The sequence below is a fragment of the Balaenoptera borealis genome (genome assembly GCF_965194805.1).
Source record: "Balaenoptera borealis genome assembly, chromosome: 16".
In the NCBI taxonomy this organism is placed as follows: domain Eukaryota; kingdom Metazoa; phylum Chordata; class Mammalia; order Artiodactyla; family Balaenopteridae; genus Balaenoptera; species Balaenoptera borealis.
The window spans coordinates 55,054,712-55,069,524 of NC_138872.1; the positions used below are offsets into that span (position 1 = coordinate 55,054,712).

General features: G+C 46.5%; 1 protein-coding gene across 23 annotated transcripts in view; it reads left to right on the forward strand.

Annotated features, from left to right (window-relative positions):
- RBFOX1 (RNA binding fox-1 homolog 1) overlaps positions 1-14,813 on the forward strand; it is a 2,204,510-nt gene that overhangs the window by 701,897 nt on the left and 1,487,800 nt on the right. The window contains exon 1 of one of the 23 annotated variants that reach the window (XM_082362256.1): positions 7,408-8,212. The exons of the other annotated variants lie outside the window; for them this stretch is intronic. Within the exon in view, the coding sequence (XP_082218382.1) occupies positions 8,210-8,212 (3 nt within the window). The 5' untranslated portion in view covers positions 7,408-8,209. Of the gene's footprint in view, positions 1-7,407; positions 8,213-14,813 lie in introns of those variants that run through there. 23 annotated transcript variants of the gene reach the window in all.

Sequence of the window (14,813 nt, forward strand, 5' to 3'; positions counted from 1 at the left end):
GTTTATAACCTTTGAAAATTTGCTTTTTTTTCTCTGACCCTCAGTGTCTATCTGTAAGATGGAAATAATAATACTACCTGCCTTATAGAGCTTCTCTCTGAGGTTAGATGTCGTATCTGAGGCTTAGCATAAAGTTCTCAAAATTATTTTTAATTTTCCTCTTTTTTTCCCCTCAAGTCCTAAGCAGGTATATAATTATTTCTTATTACCTTATCTAGCAGGAGAATAAAACTGGCATCTAACTCCCAGTTCAACATTTAACTGTGAATGAGTGATTTTGGCAAACACTTTTTGCTAATCACCACTCAGACTCAGGACTTACTGTTACTTTCAAAGCTGGAAAAAAAAAGGAGATTGTGGTCAGCTCTGCAGAGGTTGTCTTGATGGGTTATCAAGGATTGTGGTGCTTTTTTTCTCTTTATTACTTTGGGGCAGTTTGTGTGTTGGCTGGAACACTCAGTCACTATGAAGCGTCTAGAGGAATGAGCTAAAATACTTGGAACTGCGGAAAGCAACCCAAGATCGCATTGCATTTCTTAAAGATGCCCCTGCTATAGAGTTGTTAGGTGGAAGTCACCATGCACTTTGAGCAGTTGCGGTGCCAGGCGCGAAGCTGAGGGACTCCTCGTGCGTCATACCATTTAATTCTCATGACAACCTTGAGTCAGAGGAGTCATCCTGAGCTGGGTTGGAATTCTAAACCAACTACTTACTAGCTTGGTGACTGTGAGCAAATGCCTTCATTTCTTTGGGCCCCAGTTTCCTCATCTGTAAAATGAGGATAATAATATAACCTGGTTCATGGAGTTGTTTTGAGAACCCAATGAGAATATGAGTGAAGGTATAGTACACAGTAAACCTGAATAGATGCTAATTGTTATTACTACATTACTAGTAGTAGTACTACTTCTACTAATACCATCAGCTTATTGATGGGTGCTTTTGACCAATGGTTCTCACCTGGGGTAATTTTGCCCCTCCCCCCAGAGATCATGTGGAAATGTCTAGAGACGTTTTTGGTTTCCACAGCTTTGGGGAGCAGTCAAGGGTGCTGTTAGCATTGAGTGGAGGCCAAGGATGCTAGTAAACATCCTACAGGGCACAGGTAGCTCCCCTCCCACTAAAGGATTATGTGGCCCAAAGTGTCAATAGTGCAAAGTTTGAGAAACCCTGCTTTTAGACCACATGTCAACTTAAACAGGATTTTGCAATAAAGGATGTATCATCACAGGGACCAGGGAATGCAGTGGTGGGGTAGTTTTGAATGTTGGCTGATTTAGCAGCTCTGTGACCTCAAAGATGTTACTGGTTCTTTATTCCTCCCTGCCCTGTCATTCTCTGGCTGGTCATATGATATTTGTGGCAGATCCAGAAGTTATAGACACACAAGGAAACATCTGGAGGGATAAGAAAAAAAAAATCTTTTCCTGTGGCTTTCACTTGGGTCAAAATATTTTCCATAAGCACGTTGATCACCTTTTCCTGGATTAGATGACATGGACCCTAGGACAAGTCCTAAACCAGTCACATACAAGGAGGTCAGAATTACCATGCTTGAGGATGGGGATCAACTGCAGTGTCCTCTGTATTAATAGTAACTATTATTATATTAGTTATGTTACCATCATCATCTTCACTATTATCATCCGCATCCCTATTTTACAAACAGGGAGTGGAAGATTAGTGATGTTTAAAAAATGTTGCTTGGTTCACATTGCTATTAAGTGGTAGATTCAAATTATGAAAACAGACTGTCTTACTCCAGAGCTTTATCCACTTATTTCTTAAAGATGTACTTTTTAAAGATATATGAAAGTAGATTTCTTAAAGATGTACCAAATGCATATAAACTAGCTTTCCCTAAACCAAAGACATAGCTTAGTCTCTACTTATTATTGGCCAAGCATTAGGAGTTCTTTGTTCACTTGATTCTGACAACACTCAAAGTATTTGTTTCCAAAATGCTTTTTATATAGGCAGGCTCCCTTTGGTGCTGCGGATCACTGAACCTCCCTTTTTATTTTTCTTATTCCAAGACCAGTGGACTAGGCATCCCTACTTTCATGATCATAAATCACTGATATGATTGTAAGCCCACCTACATGGAGTATGAGCCCTAGTATGCAGAAAGACAAGATGCATCATAATTTATGCTTCATGAACTCGGCTCTGCCACAAAACAGACTTAGTTTTGAGTCCTAGCCTAACCATTCACCAACTCTGTGGGGCTGGCCAAGTCACTGAACCTCCTCCTCTTTTTAAGCTTAGGTTTTCTCATCTATATAAAGGAAACCATAATAGTACTTACACTCAGAGTTGTGAGGATTAAATGAGATAATACAGCTAAAAAGCTTATATAGTAGATGCCACATGCTTGTTTTTTTTAAATTTAGTTTAATTTTTTTATACAGCAGGTTCTTATTAGTTATCTATTTTATACATATTAGTGTATATATGTCATTCCCAATCTCCCAATTCATCCCACCCCCACCCTCACCCGGCTTTCCCCCCCCTGGGGAAAAGCTTGTTATTTTTATTGCTATTCTTATCATCGCAATTGTTCAAAGTGTTATTTTTTGTTACCGTGGCTATCTTCGTCATTATTTGGGGGATGTAGGCAAGGGAAGAAAAAGGATGAGCCCAAGGAGAGGTGGAGAAACCATCATGTTTACTATTTCAAAGACATTTTAAAACAGAGTGTGAAAGTTTGTATCTTTTCAGGAGAAGAGAATTCAACCCTGGACACTGGCTAGCTCATTCTCAGTATTAGATGCCTTGGTTAGTATCAAGGCCCTGAACTGCATGATAGATGGTGACTTAGTTTAACCAATCAGTAATTATATATTGAGTATCTGCCACGTGTCCAGTGACTGAGGGGGGAATAGAGAATATAAGGTGCAATCCATTCCCCTGTGGTCCTCAGGCTCTTTTAATTAGTTCATTAGTTGACCAGACTGTGATAAAGCTTTCAGGTATGCCCGAAGACTGAGAACTTGAGGGCAAGCAGGTCTTACATAGTATTGGGATTGTGAGAAGCACTATGTTGAATCAGAGTCATTCATAAATAAATTTGAGCTATACATCTTCTCTTCAGTGACTGCTGTGGAAAGGTGTCCTTTGGAAAGAGACACAGAAGGATGCTTGGCTACTTCAGTTTGTTTTAGTTTGCTTTTTTCATCCTTTTCCTATCCTAATGTACTACTGATCATCCCTAAAAGTCCTAGAATACTTTGGAGTGACCTATTAGTCCCCAGAATTTGCTAGATGTTTATACTGACCATCTGGAAAAGTTCTTAAACAAATATAAAATAATAAGGAGAAAAATGGTCATTGAAGTGAAGGCAGATGAAGTCCAGGCCATGACACTGGAACTATGGCAATGGTGGGTCTGGACAAGCCTTGGAGTCATCCTATCAAAAGCTGCCTTGGGGTAAAGCAAGCACACTTTTTGCTTCAATTCAGGGCTCTTTATGAGCTTCCCCCAGTTTATGCCTTCAGCTTCATTGTTCACTGCCTTGCTTCCCCACCACCTTCCAGACCCTTGAACTTAGCATGATTCTATTAATATAGAACAGATTTGCTGCTCAAATCTGTTCAATACTGTTCAAATACTGTTCAGTATTGAACAGTATAGCCTCCTTGAAGGGGCTATACTCTGTTTGGCTTCAGACAGTCTCGTAAGCTGTGTTCTTCTCCAGGAATGTCCTTCACCCAACTCTTTGGGTAATTCCTACTTATCTCCTATGTTTAGAGGAGATCTCCTCTAGAAACCTTTGTCTGGCCTTCCCCTTTTCACTCATGTCTGGTTGTATCCTCCCATTCAGTACTGGCCAAAATCTTTCAAAACCCTTGAGATCACTTATATATGTGCCTGCTTATCATGTTAGACTATAAGCTTCTTTTTTAAAAATTTTATTTTATTGAAGTATAGTTGATTTACAATGTTGTGTTAATTTCTGCTGTACAGCAAAGTGATTCATTATACATACATATATATATATTCTTTTTCATATTCCTTTCTATTATGGTTTATCACAGGATATTGGATATAGTTCCCTGTGCTATACACTAGGACCTTGTTGTTTATCCATCTTATATATAATAGTTTGCATCTGCTAATCCCAAACTCCCACTCCATCCTTCCCCTGCCCTCCCCCACACCTTGGCAACCACAAGTCTGTTCTCTATGTCTGTGAGTCTGTTTCTGTTTCCTAGATAAGTTCATTTGTGTCATATTTTAGATTCCATATATACGTGATATCATATGGTATTTGTCTGTCTCTGACTTACTTCACTTAGTACGATGATCTCTAGGTCCATCCATGTTGCTGCAAATGGCGTTATTTCATTCTTTTTTATGGCTGAGTAGACTGTAAGCTTCTTGCGTGCAGAGACTGCATCTAGTTTATAGACTAAATGGTTTACGACTAGCCTCTAGTAAAATACAGGTTTGATGGCTGAAAGGAAGGATTAAATGAATGGATGAGCAGGTTGATCTCTCAAACCATCTCCAAGAGGCTAGCCTGTTTCGATAGAAATCCCCACGATGGTTCACCAAACATATATTGAGCTTATTATGTGTTTGGTCCCATGGACTGAGAAAAACTCCCTGACATCAAGGAGCTTTCAGTCTAATGGAAGTGAACATTTACAATAGGCAGAGACAAATGATGTGATAAAGTTATGGAGAGGTGCTCAAGGAGTTCACAAGAGAGACACTGGTCGTATCTTGTGTGTGAGTGGGGGTTGGCAGGGAGAAGTAATGTCCAAGTGGAGATAAACAGAAACTATCCAGGAAAAGAGAGTCTGTAGGAGCATTCCAAGTTGGAGGAACAGCATGTGCAGAGGATTGGAGACAAGCAAGGGAAGATCACCTCTGGATCATAGGGTCAATGTAAAATGAGAGACAGAGAATCCAGGAGCTTGTAACTCATGTAGAAGACCCTAGACTTTATCTTGGGGGACAATGAGGAGCCATGCGAAGATCTTAAATTTGAAAGTGAGATGATGAAATTTACACTCCAGGGAGATCGCCAGCATTTTGAGTAGGGTTAATAAACTCTCAGCCAAGCATGAGGCTACACTGTCATTCTTTCCCACCGGTTTTATGGAAGACACCATTTTGACATCCGCTTGTATCACAAATTGCAAAGTATCTTTCACGTCCAGTAGGAGGAGCCAAAGGCTCTATGTTCTTCCCTAGAGCTGGGCATTCCTTGGCCCTCCGCTGTCCTAGGAGCTGTTTACTTCAGCACCTCTCATTACTGAGAAGTGGATCAACGTGGAGGAATGACAGAAAAACTCTGCCTGGAATGTGAAAGATCATGATGAAAAAGAAACTAATACTTTCCAGATGAATAGCATAATAGCATAGTATATTGATCTTTACTCTAATTTTGTTTTAAACTGTAATGAATGTCTCCCCCACTCATATTAATCTTTCTTAAGCCATGTAGCCACACAGCACCAGTAAGTCATACCTGACACTCATTGCTAATACACCTAAGCCTATTTCTACTCCAAAATAAATGAGTCGACTCAGAGTGACCTTGATTTTGAGATGGTTGAAAATGTTTTATTTCATTTCCAATGGAAAAATATATAGTAAAAAATCATAAAAGCACCCAGCGATTACCCATTCTAATGAAACAATAGCCAGTGTTCCTGCCTTGAATGATTGCATTCATTTTTTTCCCTTCTGGAATAAAAATGAAGGAGCATGGAGAAACAATTCCTGTTGGTGAATTTGCACAAAACATTGTATTTCAACAGAACTTCCCATTAACTGCCATTTATTTCTTCTCTCATTATTGATAATTCGCTTTTAAATTGAGAATACCTCTTTTACAACCCATCTCATCTCCCTGCACGGCTAGACAATTACATTTAAATTCGGTGGTTTTCCCATTGTAAACAGTTTCTGGGGGAAATGATTATGATGTTACTAACCCAGATTTATGGCTTCATGGTGCTATCACTGAAGGATAAGAGACTAGTATAAAGAAAAAAAAAGTTGTTTACATACAAATATATTATCAAAGAGAGTCCTCAGGAAGCATATAGTAAAACCAACCCAAATTGCAAAATCACCTACTGGGGCCAATGACAGAGACATCTTTCAGGATTTTGCAAAGTTATTTTTGTTACATGTTTTTTAAAAATTCCAGTTGTTGGTAGAAGTTCCTTTTTTAAATTTTATTCTAATGTTAGAAGAAATCCTAGCCCGACAGGATTGCGGAGGAACTCTTTATGAGTCTGTTATTTGGTAGGCACTTAGGAAATACACATGATAACAAAGCAATACATGTAACATGGTCCCTACTTTTGGAAATCTTACAGTTCTACTTAGAAGAGGAGCCATGGTACAAATGCAACAACAACAACAACAAAAAAATCAAATGATAGGGCAGGGAAAATGAACATGAGCCTCAGAGCAAGGGCTCAAGGCTAGAATCTGGACTTGTCCAATCCCATCTGGCCCTCAGAAGGCAGTGTGGTGCAGTGGTACACCCCCATGAAATTAGGTATTGCCCAGGAATCCTGGTGCTTCCAGCTGTGTGACCTGTGTAACATAATCACCTAAAATGTTTATCTAGAAAAAAAAAAAAGATGAATTTTTGGCTCAGTGAGTCCAGGGTGAGGCTCAAGAAAGAAGAAACATTGCTGCTTTAACCCCTTTAAGCCTCCGTTTTCTGATCTGCAAAGTGGACAAACCTACAGTACCTACCTCATTTAGTTGTTGGGAAAGTTCAATGTAAATACTTCAAATAGCATCAGGTGAAAGTGAGTGCTAATTGAGTGGTAGGATTTATTGAGGAGTCACAGGGCTTCTGACTCTTAAGGCAACTGTTGAGAGAGTAGTCTCTGGACCCCTCTAGAGTCAGCACCCCGTACAGGATTAGGCAGCCAGTAAGAGGCCAGGGTGGGGTGGCCCAGGCCAGCGCGCCACCGCTCCCTGCCTGGTGTCCCTCGGGCCTGGATAACTTTTTGCATCTCTGCCCGGCCTCAAGATTTCCCAGAGCAGAAGCGGATTGGGGCAAGACACCTCCTCCACGTAGCATTCCTCTAGGGGATTTGTCCAGTCTCCTTGAGGGGAGGGGGTGGAGGGGGGGCGCTGGTGCTCAGTGAGTGAGTCCACTTTGGGACAAGGACTTGGGAATGCCAAAGACCTGGGCTCAATAGCCCCACTCCCAGCTCTCACTCCTTCATCCCAGGAGACGGAGTCGCGCGTCTGCCACCTCCAGTTGGAATCCGGGGCTGCGCGCTTGACCGCGGTGGCGGTGCTGGCGAGGGGGAGGGGGCGCTCCCTAGAGCTCGGGATTATTTTTGGCTCCGCAGCCCCGGCTGCTCGCCGCCTGTGGCGCGCGCTCACACACACTCTCACACACACACACAGACACGCGCGCACACGCACGCACATATGCACACGTTTTCTCGCTCGCTCTCTCGCCCTCCTTTGTTTATTTTCTAATCCATATTTTTGATCTCTTCTTCACTCTCTCCCGCCCGCCCGCCGGCACTCTCGCGGGCCAACCGGGTGCACACCGCTCCCCTCCGTCACCCCAGCCCTCCTCCCGTCTCCCCGAGCGCGGGATTTGAAGGTCACCTCCTTTCCAGTCCCCGTGCGAGCCGCGCCGCCACCGCCTCCTCCAGCCGGAGCCGGTGGCACAGGCTGCGCTGCCGTGAAGTGGTTCTTGCAGCCGCGGCGGCGGCGGCAGCGGACCGAGCCCGGGGTCCGCGCCGGGTGGGGAAGCCCGAACTCGCGGAGGGGAATCCCTCTCGCTTCACCCCAGCCCCCGGCTGCACCCGCGGTGGGGCGGGGACGCTCCGCCAGCGCGCGAACGGCAGAGGCGGCGGCCGCGACCAGACCCACGCGTGCGCCTACCGGGCAGGAAGAGGAAGGAGCGAACAGGGCACCCCGCATCTAGAGGGGACAGCCGCGCGCCCCGCCCGTGCGTCCGGAGCGAGAGAACTCCGAACCTCCCACCAGGCAGAGCGCAGAGGAGCGGACTGGGCACCCCGGGACCGAGGAACCTTGCGCTCCAGACCCCCGGGCAGTGGCCGTCCGGGCCCAGCGGTGCTGAGTCGCACCGCGCGCAGCTGCGCCCAGCCTGCCGCCCAGGCAGGGGCGCCAGGGCGGGGCTGACCTGCCAGCAAAGTTGAGGACAGCGTGGGAGAAGCCAGCACCCTCTTTCGCCATCTCCAGCTCATGGTGAGTGTGGCTGAGAGTGCAGAGAGCGCAGGGAAATTGGAGGGTCTGGGGCCGAGCGGAAGGCGACCGGAGCCGGGTGCGGCGGGAGTTCTGGGTAAGTCCAGGCGGAGTCACCGCCTCTCTGCCCCCCTGACCTGGCCCAAGGGTCCCACTGAGGGAAGAGCTGGCTTCTCGAGGGCTGGCTTCCTCTCAGAGCCAGGCCGGGCGCGCTGTACTGGGAACTTTTTCAGTGTGGTGGAGAAATCTCCCTGCACGTCCTCCCGGGGGGCTGAGGAGCCCCGACCCCCTTCCAGAAGCAAGCCCTTTCTCGGCCCAAAGCGCGCCTCTGGAGCGCCCAGGCTGCCTTGTCCGTCCTCCTGGGAGCGAGTCCCAGGTGCGGGGAACAGCGGGCATCTGCTTGCGCACTTTGGTTAGGTTTCCTGGCAGACTGGAAGCGTGCACTCGGTGCGCCCCGGGGCGCTGCCTCTCCACCGCCCTTAACGAGGTCTGAGGGAGAAGGCACTTCGTGGCCTGGGAGGGCGTTGAGAAGCATCGAATCCTTTGTGGGAGGCGGGGAAGAGGAGGGTCGCTGAGCTGGAGGGAGAGTGTCTGTGTTTATGGGCACCGGAGGGACGCCCAAGATGCCACTGCATTTGACCCTGGGGGGAGGGGAAGGGGGCCAGCCTGGGAACTCAGGACTTGGAAACTCCGGCTGCGCCCCTTGGTTCCTTTGGTGCCTGAGGGCACCTTCACCCTGGAGAGGAAACCCAGGTAGCGGTTCTCGGTGGCGCAGGCCAGGGGTCGCCTCTTGTCAGCTCCAGTTTCCCAACTCTCCAGGGTTAGAGGCGAGGGAGGGGTTAGCGAGTCGCTGCTTCCATATCCCCGCGGCCCGGGGAACCATCAGGTTGGGATGCTCCTGGAGTCTTTAAGGTGTCAGCTCCGAGGGACCAGGCCAGCCCGGAAGCTGCCCGCGCGGAAAGGGCGGGGAAGACCCCGACCCGCCTGGTCCAGGAGCCGCCAACTCTATTTCCTGCTGCCAGGGAATGGGGGGCTCATGGCTGCTGCCCGGACAAGCAAGGGCCGGGCTGCACCTGCCTGACTCGGAGCGTGTGGGGCGGGGCTGCTCAAGTGCTTGGAAATTCGAGTCTGGCAGTCCAGGGAATTGGTACCCACCGCGGGTCTTTTCAGTTGAACTTGGAAAGAAGTGCCGACGGCGTCATGGAATAGCTTTGTTTGAGCTGGAATATGATGCACCATAACTGGAGTTTTCTTTTATAATAATAATGATTGTATATTTTTCTTATTTTTTAAAATCCGGTGCGCCAAGAGGCCTGGCCTTTTCAGCACAAGTTTAGGACACACCCCAGGCAGTGATCTCTCCCTGCCCCTGTCCTAGTTCATCTACCCTCCATTTCCCATTTATCTTTGTTACAAAGGAAAAAATAAAAGAGATGAGAGGGCCTGGATCCTTTCAGTTCTTAAGTGACCACAGAGGGCCTGGCGGGAGCCATGGGCAGATTTATTTTTGGCCAAGATCTTTTTTCTTCAGAGGCAAGGACCTGGGCCCATGAAGGGTAAAAGTGGCTCTGGCAGGGGTTCTAGGGCAAACAACGGGGCTGACTCCAGACCTTCAGGCTTTCTGAGCTCATCTGGGAAGCACTGGGATCTGGGGGAATCCACTGGGCTTCCCCTAAGTTAGCTCATGGTTGAGTTGGATTAGGAAGAAACTGGTATCATCCTTTACAGTTTTTGAGGGTACCGTTAGCGTCCAGAGATAAGGCTGAGAAGAGTACAGGGCCCTTGGCTCTGCCACCTGCTAGCTGTGTGACCTTGGGCAAATGACTTCACCTCTCTGTGTCTCAGTTTATACACCTGCCAGATGAAAGTTTCAATGGTAGTATTGGCCACAGAGGGTTTGGAGGAGAATTAAATAAAGCAATAAGCACAGAACAGGGTCTGATACGTGGCAAGTGCCTGGATGATGTTAGTTTTCTTCCTTTCTTTCTCTTTCTTTCTTTCTTTCTTTCTTTCTTTCTTTCTTTCCTTTCTTTCTTTCTTTCCTTTCTTTTTCTTATCAAATCGATTACTCTCTGTTTTGAGTCTTATGACACCTGGTGGGATAGGAAAGGCAGGCAGCTTCCCTTACATGTATGCCCTTTCTTTTAAACAACAGATCACAAAAAGGGAGATTAATCATAAAGGGAGATTTCTCAACAGAAACCTCATTCCTTCCAAGCCTGACCTCTCCTCATGTTCTAAGGAGGATCAGTGACACGCCGCCCACTGGCTGAGAGGTGGGTTGGTGGCATTTGACAACATCCCAACAGGCACCTATACCCGGAAATTAAGTTTTTACTTAATGAAGTATTTAAGTTTTTACAGCAGTTGTGTATTTTATTCTTGAATCAACAGAAGGCCTGCTTCTCCTTGGCCTCCTGGGATGAAAATATCATCTTAGTAAATCTTTCTTTCCTAAGAACACACCATCTTTATTGTCACCCAGTGGTCCCAGGGTTTTCCACTCAGAAACGAGCCAAAACATGGATCTGAGCAGATCTCTCCTCCTGGAATTGACCCACTCTGCCCTATTTTCTCTTCATGATAATTGATGCTATTTTTTTACCTACTTCTCTAATGTCTGAGCACAGGCTGCTGTGACATCCTCGCGTCTCTGATGACTTTTTTTTTTTTTTTTTAACAAATTTAGCCTTTTCAGTTCAAGCCATACCAAATCATTATATTTTATAAAATTCCTTTCAGATAAGTCTTTTTTTTTTTTTTTTTTGCATTTAGAAAATTGGGTCTGTCCTATATAAACATGTCTGACATTTCACCTTTCCAAAAATCAGACCGTTTTATTTGCATCTTTTAAGCTGATGTGTGGAGTAATGAACACATTCCAAGAGGGAAATCGTATCTGACACAGAAAATACTTTGGGGACGCAGTGATTTCCCAGTGGTGTGTGTGAAGACTATTGAAATCCAAGTGCATTTGCTCTGAAGGACACAGGGCAGCTCACCTCGCTTTTCCCACCCAGCATGGGAGCCACGTAGCATGCTCCACAAAGTACTATCGAACGACTTTCCTAAAATCATCACTTGCCACGTTTCCTTTCCCCCATATTGCCCGAGACAAAACTTTGTTGTGCCAAAGACCTCAAACTTGGAGATGATGTTTTTATTTTTTTATTTTTAAAATATTTATTTATTTGGTTGCACCAGGTCTCAGTTGCAGTAGGCGGGTTCCTTCGTTGCGGCTCCAGGGCTCCTTAGTTGCGGCAGGTGTGCTCCTTAGTTGCGGCACGCGAACTCTTAGTTGCGGCACTCATGTGGGATCTAGTTCCCTGACTAGGGATCAAACCCGGTCCCCCTGCATTGGGAGCGCAGAGTCTTATCCACTGCGCCACCAGGGAAGTCCTGATGATATTTTTAAGAAGTTCTGAGGCTCTCCCTGATGCCTGCCTCCCATTATTTAAAACACTGCCTCGAGGCACCAGTCTCAAAATATTAAAACTTTAATTAAAGAATAAATGGTGAGGGAGCTTCAAAATGAGGGGCACCCAGCACCTTCAGATGACTTCAACAGAGAACATGGTTAGACTAGGTTGTCGGGTCTGGGGGTTCTTACGAAAATGACCCATGGAGTTATACGGAGAGACAACCGTCCTCATGTTTTATATCTGTAGTTACTCTGAGCACCATCATTACTGTTGGCCTGTCATTGGTCACCAGACACAACAGATGTGGGTGACGCTTGCCTGCTGCTATGGATGGGTGTGTCTGTACTGGAGGAAGGAGTAACTAATGTAGTAAATGTTTATCCAGAACATACCACACGTTAACTGTTCTGCTCGGGGAACAAGGCCAATGAGAACCTTGCCCTCTTGGAGCTTCTTTGGTTGTGGGGAGAGCCAGACAATAAGCAAGGGATGGAAAATTCATTTTTATGAGGATAATGACAAGGGTTACAAAAATTATGATGTGACAATATGATAAAGAGTGACTTGGAAGGACTTTCCAAGGAGGAGAGATTTGAGCTGAGATCTAATCGAAAAGGAGTAGTTGGTGTGTATCAAGCGATACATGCATCCCGTGAGCATTTATTGAGCACCTACTATGTGCCAAGCACTGTTCAAAGCACTTGCAATACACAGTGATCAGATGGAGCATTTCTTCTTGAGTGTTTTTCTACATGAAGAGCATTTTAGAAAGAGGGAACAGCAAGTGCAAAGGCCCCGAGGCTGAAACAGGGATACCATTATATGGAGGAAGTTGGGTCATAGAGGCTCCTGAGACCTGATAAGGAGTCTGGCTCTTATTATTCCAATGAAGCCATTGGAAGGTTTAATGCAGAGACGTGCCATGTTATATTTATGGCTTACATGTTGTGGGAAACACCGTCAGATGTTTCTGAGAAGAGTAAATAAAGAGGCGTGTCTTCCTGGCCAGCCAGCTTTTGTCTCAAAGTTCCGATTCATCTCCATAACCAAATTTGGTCTGTGGACACTTGAAGGGTAAGCCCTACAGCATCTAAGAAAATGAACTTTTCTTTCCCCTCCTTTGGGGACTTAGAACAGAGTCTTACATTCAAGATGGGGGATTAGTTTATAGGGAAAAAGAACCCCAGGTTTCTCAGTAATACCCATTGTGTGTGGCTGGAACACTAGCAGGTGCCTGTATACATTATCTTACTTAGTTCTTTCCCTAGATGTCCCTTCAAAGCAGCAGCACCTCCTCCCCTGCCCCCTGCACCCACACACACTCTTCCCAGCGGCTTGGCTACCTCACCATCTACCTGCAAAACGGGGACGTGAAAAGACTCCACCTCAGAGTGCGCGAGAATGATCCAGTGGAATCACTCACTACTCCCACATCCAGCATCTACTCTGTGCCAAGCACCCTGCTAGATGCCAGGGATACCATGATGTCCAAACCAGGTGCATACATGGTTTGGACACAGATCCCTGTTTTTGATCATCTGTTCCAGAAGTTGCCTTTTCAGAGTGTGGCCATGTTTTTCTTCCATGAGTGCGTGTGATAATGTATATTGACAGGAAGAAGTGAGTTGCCTCCTGAGAGCCCTGAGTTGCCCCTGGCATTGTCCATCTTTGGAGGCTCTCCTGGCCTTGGTAGGTGGTAATAAGTTTTGATGGAGCATTTGGACATCTGGACAGTTCAACTTTCTTCCCACATTTGACCCCCCCACCCCCGGCCCCCAAGCCTGTCTCTCTTTATCCACAAGCCTGGAGCTCTGTCAGTGCTTGTTAGAGGAGCTGTGATAATAATGATAAGTTTATGGTTTTTTTTTTTTTTTTTTTGGCCGAGCTGCGAGACATGCTGGATCTTAGTTCCCAGACTAGGGATCGAACCCGGGGCCCCCTGCAGTGGAAGCGCGGAGTCCTAACCACTGGACCGCCAGGGGACTCCCAGGTTTATGTATTTTGAGCACCTTCTGGACGATACAAGCTGTGCTGAGCACTCCGCCTGCGTGGCTGTGTGTTGAGCTCTGTTTTCCTGCCATGTGATCATCTTCCTCCTGCCCTCACCTCCACAGCTCACCTTGTTCACTCCCTACTCATCCTTTAGGTTGCAACTCAGGAGTCTCTTTCTTAGGGAGACCCTCTGTCTTCCCCGGTGTGGATCCCCTTCCTTGCAGTCATCCCAGGAGCGGCTTTGGATTTACTTGGTGGCTCTGTTTTATCTCTTTCTCTTACTCCACTGGAAGGTAAAGTCAGGTGGGCCACGCACGCACCTGGTTTGGACATCATGGTATCCCTGGCATCTAGCAGGGTGTTTGGCACAGAGTAGATGCTGGATGTGGGGGTAATGAGTGATTCTGTTGGATCGTTCTCACGCACTTTGAGGTGGAGTCTTTTCATGTCCCCATTTTGCAGATAGATGGTGAGGTGTAGGCAGGGTTAAGCAGTGTGTCTCAGGGCACCACATCAGGTAAGTGGCCCACCCAGGATTTTTAACCGGATGGTCTCAACGCGTAGTCCGAAATACCGATCACTGCACTCACACTGCCTGTGCTGCTGCTTTGTAAGATGCTAGGGAGGGAGGAGGCAGTGCCGTGCAGTGGTTAGGGGGACTTTGCTGCTCAGCTTGAGGAGCTCTGAGCAGTGATGCTGAGTCTATCAGAGGCACAAAAAGAAAACAGGGCACCTGTTTCTGTTTGTCACAACCGATCGTTATTGTTGTGTATGTGTGGCCTGAGCAGGGGGTCTACACTGGTGTAATCTGGCTCTTGGTTTGCTCTTTCTCTCCTCAGAGCCCTCGGGCCCCTGGCTCTGGGCTCACACTCTGAGCGTGATTTCGCAGGGAGTGCAGAGGGCACCCATCTGGCTGCAGGCATTTGGGGGCATCGTCCCCTTCAGGCTAACACTGCTCTGATAGCCACTCACAGTGCAGCTTGCGCACCGCGGCTCACTCCATTGAAGCACCGTCGTCTGAATCAGCTCCCCTTTCATTTTTTCTGAGAACCAAAACTAGGCCTTTGCCAGCATAACAGATCAACTTGTGCCATCACCTTGCTTATTGCTAGGTCTGTCTTTCCTCAAGATGTTCCTTTTCTGTGAATTTTAGAATAGGGGAGTCAGAGATGAGAGTATGGATTTAGGTT